This window comes from Pogonomyrmex barbatus, unplaced genomic scaffold (genome assembly GCF_055798465.1).
Source record: "Pogonomyrmex barbatus isolate J1 unplaced genomic scaffold, ASM5579846v1 scaffold1, whole genome shotgun sequence".
In the NCBI taxonomy this organism is placed as follows: Eukaryota; Metazoa; Arthropoda; class Insecta; order Hymenoptera; family Formicidae; genus Pogonomyrmex; species Pogonomyrmex barbatus.
In genome coordinates, this window is record NW_028297098.1 from 23,761,843 (window position 1) to 23,768,903 (window position 7,061).

At 29.5% G+C, this 7,061-nt stretch overlaps 1 protein-coding gene across 5 annotated transcripts; it reads left to right on the forward strand.

Annotated features, from left to right (window-relative positions):
• Positions 1 to 24: 24 nt before the first annotated feature.
• On the forward strand, positions 25 to 5,783 carry LOC105434325 (TBC1 domain family member 4-like). 5 transcript variants are annotated; one of them, XM_089085243.1, is made up of 7 exons: positions 29 to 1,813; positions 2,226 to 2,531; positions 2,761 to 2,959; positions 3,085 to 3,203; positions 3,293 to 3,401; positions 3,655 to 3,966; positions 4,062 to 5,783. In XM_089085243.1, the coding sequence occupies exons 2-6, from the start codon at positions 2,358 to 2,360 to the stop codon at positions 3,678 to 3,680; spliced, it is 627 nt and encodes a 208-aa protein (XP_088941369.1). In that variant the 5' UTR covers positions 29 to 1,813; positions 2,226 to 2,357; the 3' UTR covers positions 3,681 to 3,966; positions 4,062 to 5,783. The 5 variants fall into 5 exon arrangements, 4 of the variants coding, with proteins under 4 accessions (XP_088941370.1, XP_088941369.1, XP_011648318.2 ...); XM_011650016.2 differs by having other exon boundaries at positions 43 to 2,531; positions 2,761 to 2,851; XM_089085244.1 differs by lacking the exon at positions 4,062 to 5,783 and having other exon boundaries at positions 25 to 2,531; positions 3,085 to 3,216; positions 3,655 to 3,686.
• Positions 5,784 to 7,061: the final 1,278 nt, after the last annotated feature.

Below are 7,061 nucleotides of genomic sequence, written 5' to 3' on the forward strand. Positions count from 1 at the left end.
TGGGAAAGCTAGAGAGAAAGAGAGAAAAAGGCAAGGGTAGATAGGTAAGCAAATGTAGACATTAACAAAAAAAAAAAAAGAGGGAAAGAGAAAAATATAACGAAAAGAAAAGGAAAAGAAGTTTAAGATATCAAAACGGAGGAAAAAAACATCGAGATAAAGAGCAAAAGGAGAGGACAGGAAAAGCAAGAAATTTGCAGTTAACAAAAGACAGAGAAAGAAAAAAGGAGAGAAAAGAGTTGAAAAAATATCGAAGCAAGAGGGAGCCACTATAGTGACCAGCCGGCGCAGTTATGAAGAGGGGATGAATGAGGGGAAACAAAATCTAAGCCGGTCAAACGATGGTTGCAGAAGAGAAATGGAGTCTTATGTTATTAAGTTCGCAAAGAGCGGGGACTAAAAAGCGCTGTCACGGCTGCGATTAGAGCATCAACAACATGAACACACAACACTTTCGTTCTTTCGAGGAAAGAATAGAAAAACAAGAGAAGATGATGAGAAAATGAATAGAAAAAAATAGAGAACATGGTAAGTTCGCGAAAAAAGAAAATGAAAGGTAAATTAAACGAAGAAGAAAAAAGAAACAAGGACAATAGCATAGAAAAAGAAGTAGTCAGGAGAGAAAAATGTATGTTTATTTGCACTGGAGAAATCAAGGGACAGCGATATGAGTTCCAAATCTAAAAATATATGAGAAAATAAAACAAAAAGAGATGTCCACTGTAACAAATAGTCTCTTATTTGGATTGGAAATTCAAAGAACTATGATTGCTACACATTACAAAAGAAATAAATCTTATTTTATTAGATATTAGAGAAAGCACTTTTGCAAAAACGTAGAATGAAAGACATAGAATTAGAAAAAAGAATTTTCTCATAATTAACAATCCGATACAAGGAAAAAGAAATAAAAAAAGGTATACGACATTTGCAGAATCAGAATAAAAAAATTCAAATGATTGAGATGAAATAAAAATAACGCGAAACAAAGATGCATTTCAAAGCTTTTCTTTCGCAAAAGAGAGTCAACGAAGGATAGTTAAAGAAGGTATAACGCAATATCGAGGAAGATCTCGAAGCAAAAGAAGAATCTGAAGAAAATAGGGGATGAAGAGATGCATAGAAGACACAGGATAGACTAGAAAAGAATAAACATAAGAGGATGAAGCGAGGAAGGAAGAGGGTGCGTTTGCTTGCCGCTGAGGGAAGGCTTTTCCCGCATTCCGAGAGCAGGATGAGGATAGATCGTTAGGATGGGAATGAAGGGGAATAAGTGAGGGGAACAAGGATGGGGTGCGCGCGCGAGGTAGCACTGGGCCATCGATCGGCTGCGCGCGGTGATGGTCACCGCTGTCGCCGTTGCTACCACCCGCCGTCGTTGCCGTCATCGTCGTCGTCATCGTCGTCGTGTTGTCGTCGTCGTCATCATCCATATAACAATTGAACATTGTACGTAAATTTGTAGCGGTGACTTTTTGCGTAGACACGTGAGCTTAAGAAGAAAAGGAAGATAAATGCAGCAATTTGTGACTGTGAGGGTGGGAAGGAATATTAAGATCAAAAAGGGTGAAGCAAAAGAGGCAAAATTGCAACAGGATCAGTAAAGAGAATTGGAAATAAATCACTCTGAGGAATATCTGCTTGCGAATTCCTGTTTACTCTCGCTCTTATCATATGTCGCTAATACATCGGCAAATGGTGGCAGATGCAATTTATGTGTCCAAGTAACTTTTTGATATCATGTGGCTAATACTCTATGCGATCTTCAAGTGTATGATCTAATGACGAATTAAAAAGTCGTGTTAAGTCATTCGTATGTGCTCACTGAATTGCTTAGCAACATTTGGGAAATTTAATTTTAAGTAGACTAATAATTTTTAAAGTGTATCTGAGACTTCTCTAAAATAAATTATATAATAAGAAATTTCATTTTTAGCAAAAATAAAACGATTATAATTTCCTATGTAATTTAAAGATTTTTTTAAGTTTTTCTATCATTTAAAAAAAGAAATATCTAAGAAAAAAGTTTTAACAAATGGAATGATTTTTGACAAGTTTTATTCAAGAATTCTCGGGAAAAAAGTTTATATCTAATTATATATAATTTTGTAGATCTAATTATGTATGGATTTTTACCTGATCTAATTATATATAAATAGATAAAATTGTTTATGATTATATATGAACAGATCAAATTATGCATATTTATAATGACAAAATTACAGTAGAGTTGCGATATTGACTGCTAGACTGAAAATAATATATGTGACATCTCTTACAAAAAATAAGTGAAAAAAATGAAAAAATGAAAAAAAATAAGAGAAAGTGATGAAACATTTTTTATCTCGTATCATTGCATGTTTCTAAAACAAACAAAAAAATATCTGACGTCCGAATCTTTCGCTAATTCTAATATTACCGTACCTGAAATAATACGAAATCGCGCGGCATCTACTAATAGTGTTTTAAGTGGTAGAAGAGATTCTGCTATTAAAGGAACCGATGATCACAATCGTACTATGGTTTTTCAGGTACGGAATATGAAAAATATTTTCTTGATGGCTTCATTGTTTTTTACTTATATTAATATGAATCATACCGATCGCTATTAATGTAAAATTATATATATTAGTAATTAATATTTATGATTAAGTATAATGATAATTTTAAAATTAATGAAATGAGATGCGGCTTTATAGAATAATGAAAAGGAAAAAAGACATTCAATTTTATTTTTTAGATCAATTTTATATTTTGTAGGTAGGCCGATTTGATTTGAGGTTGATTAGTCCAGATAGAAAGCAAGTTCTTCTGCACAAACAATTAAAAGACGTGGCAAGTTGCGCACAAAGTACGAAAAATCCCGAACACTCTGGTTTTATTTGCAAAGAATCAGAATATTTCATTGAATATGTCTTCAAATGTCAATCTGGATCAGTCGCGGATGATCTTGTTGCAGGCAAAATTTTTTAGTTTATCTATGTCACAATAAGACTCATGTACTATTATGAGTCATGTACTATTACTCTTCTTATTAGAGTTATTATTTTTTATAATAATAATAATTTCTGTTTTTCTATGCAGCAATTAGTGCATCAAGCTTTTCTTACGACTTGCGATGTTGCAAGAAAAGAGGTATCCTGTATTTTCTTACGAACATTGTCGTATGTACTGATAAAATAAATAATGCCAAGAAATTGAAGGTAATGATTGAAGGTAATTTTTTCCATTATATTCTAAAGATATTATATAATTTTGGGTTGAATTCGACACATGATATTATTATTTTTAGGACAAAATGATAAAAAAGTGCAAAGCATTATTTTTTTCCCGTATGGAATTATTGCCGGAGGACGAGCAGGAGATCGTGATAAGCAAATATAAGGATGCCGAGGCTGCAGGTAATATTGGTGCAAGTTCCTCGAGTTTACGAGAGCAAAATCAATTCTTAATGCGATTATTGCGTGCTCATTGCGAGTCAAAACAAGCTAGACACGTACATGATACGGCTGAGAATAGGCAATGCAGTATATTGTACAGTACACTAGATATATATAAATACTGGATATATATAAATACATATTTTTTATTGATATCAAGATACAGTTCATAAATGAAACGTTTTGACAATATTTTTACATTCTTACGTTGCAGGAGTGAATTTCTCAATCAATATCTAAGTGTCGGCATAGGTAGCATGATATTCATGAAAGCAAAGCGCTCTCTTACGAATAGTTTCGACACTCTTATGAAGAGAAAAGGTTCGCGTGACAATTTTGGCTTAGGCCCGCAATTGAGAGATCTGAATGCAGTAATACAAAAGAATGATAGTCAAAATCCAGATAACTCGCGACAGTCATCTATACTGGATATTTCATCGGAATCGAGTAGATCAAGATCATTATGTGTTTCGCCTGAACAACAAATAGATGTAAATAACGGACGAAAGAGTTCCATGATGGATATGTAAATATATCTTTATTATACTTTCAATTCTCTTAGCATTTTTTCTATTCTATATGTCGTGTGTTTTTTTACCTGTTTATTATATTTTTTTATAGCTTTTTAAAAGTTGGCAATTCCGAAAACATCTCCAATGGACTGATGGAAGTAGCACAAGTAGCCAATAGTTCGTGACGACAAACGATACTAAACAGAGTTATGACACCGAATAAAGATCATAACGCTAGAGAAATTGAAAAAATTAATATTCTCAAAAGTTTGTAAAATGTAGATCAAAACAAAAATTACGAGACTTGTGAAAGAAAGCGATTAATCAACAATTGATATCATGCAATTATATTCAGAAAGCGATCAATGTTGCATGACGGTTTTACGTAAACAATGGATACGCTAATCGATTTGATGTCTATTGCTAGGCCATCATTAAATAGAACGTTACCGAGCAAAATTGTCATGGCGCGGTTGATCTTGCAAAATTATTTGTCTGCAAACAAAAAGAACATCACGAAGAAATACGCACACGTTCGAGAATTCTACATTATTGTGTAATATTTTGTATATGAGCGATTTTTATAAGATTTATATTCTATATATTGCAATTTTTGTTATGTTAAAAAATCTATGAACCGTAAATAACTTTTTCAAATTGTTGCGAGAGAGACGGCTATTTGTCGAATCATAAGTTATATATGCAATATGGGAAGTAATCATTTTAAAAATAAGTAACGTAGTTAATGGACCATTATATGGATTTTTTCATTTCACATTTCATCTATTCTACAGATTTATGATTTATGATTATTGTTAACTTGAATTATTATTAATTTTCTAAGAAAAAACATTATCGAAAATAGATACAGTATTTCTTTTCTTATTTCATAAAATCGCTTCATTCATAGTGATTTGATATATGAAGATCTAATATATAATTCTATCTAAGATATAATAAAATTGTAACGAAAAAAAGTACAATCACAAATCAAATTTTTAAGCGAAAATTATTTGATTATTGTCTTATCTATTAAAATATGATAAAATAGACATAAATTTTATAAAATAATGGCAGCATTTATATAGGAATACATTATAATTAATTAAATATAATTTCAAATGGAATTAATTCCTTTAGATCGGTCATTATGAACATAAATGTTCATAATTAATAAGACTCACGAAAATTTATTTTAAGTAATTTGACAAAATAATGAAATATAACTGACTGTGCATTTTTATGGTTAACATATCGAGCCAATTGTCAACTCAATCGCCGCGCTCTACATAAATTAAGGGTCAATTAATTGCCAGTTCAGCAAAAAAGAACAGACCCAGTAAGTCAAGAACTATAACATACTAAAATTTCAGTCAATTTCACAGACCGAAAACACGTGGTTCTGTGCGAGATTCTTTGTTAACGCAGTTTTATTTGTGTATCTGTAAGAAAATCGTTGCATAAGCTTTTTTAATGCGATGCTAAGAAAATTTTAAGAAAGATTTATAAAAGCGAAAATAGATTTGATGAAATATAATTTTATTTGAATACATTGTTTATGTGAACATAGATATAAAAAAGTGCAGATCGTTACAATGTTGAATTCAAAGTTTTATAATTGAATAAATCATAGATAATTAAAAATATATGTTTATGTGATCATTAAAAATATATTTATATGTCCTAAAATATATATGAAATAAAATATATATGAAATAGTAATATATGTAAAATATATGTATTATATGTAAAATATGTAAAAAAGTAATATATGTAAAAAAATTATTTCTAATTTCTTAAATAAATCGTACCCTATAGAAAAATGTAAGAACGAATATATTATTATTATTAATTATACACAATATTAATAGAAACACTTATTTATTTATCAAGTTTTTTATTAATTATGTATATGTATATTATATGTATATGAATATTATATATTATTTATTAATAATTATTATTTACGTAAAAAAACACAAGAGATATATTATGTAATATAAAATTATTTTTAACAGAGTATGAATATATACGCAAATTATGAAATAATTTTTTTACACATATATATTACTATTTTATTTCATAAATATTTTAGGACATATAAATATATTTTTAATGATCATATGAACATATATTTTTACTTATCTATAATTCAATTATAAAACTCTGAAATTACCATAACGATCTGTGCTCTATTATATCTATGTTGTCACACAATTGGAAATAAGTATATGGAAATTATGTTGTATGAAAAACTACGTTTTATCACATCTATAAATTTATTTTCGTTTAGCATCGCATTAAGAAGGCTTATGCAATGATTTTCTTACAGATATGCAAATAAAACTGTACGTCAACAAGTTTACTATCTGTATGTATAATTGCAACAAAACATAAATATTGATCGATCAAATATACACTGAGAGAAAAAAATGCTGTTGAATCAACAGCATAGTCTAATTGGAAATAATTGTTAATTCAATGACATTATTAATGAAACAGTATATCAGTATGCTCTTATTTTAATAATCAAGATCTTCGTTTCATTAATAATGTCAATGAATTAATAAAATTATTTCCAATTAGACTAATGATGTTGATTCAACAACATTTTTTTCTCAATGTATTTATAACATTGTAGTAGCTGCTCTATGATCAAAATTAAATAAATAATATTTTATAAAAATTATAATATTTTATAAAAATTATAATATTTTATAAAAATTATAATATTTTATAAAAATTATGATTTATTTGTAATGTCCACCAAGCGCCGCCAAATGCAACATCATGTCATTATCGCCTTGTGCGGACGGGAATTACTGGTATTAGAATTACATCTGATAACTTCTCACTCGGATATTTCACTCATAATCTTTGATTTCGAGACCTTCTTACATATGAGCTCTTCTTCATCTTTTTGCAATCATAACCTTAATGAGCTATTCACGTTAACGCAGCGAGAGAATCGACATCGCGGAAAAGCGGTAATAATAAAGTTCGAGAAATATGAATGATCGACTTAACATCTCCTTTTTTATAAAGGAGATGTATATGTCTATATTATTATTTATTTCAGTAGCTGCTACTGAAATGACCAAATAAGTGG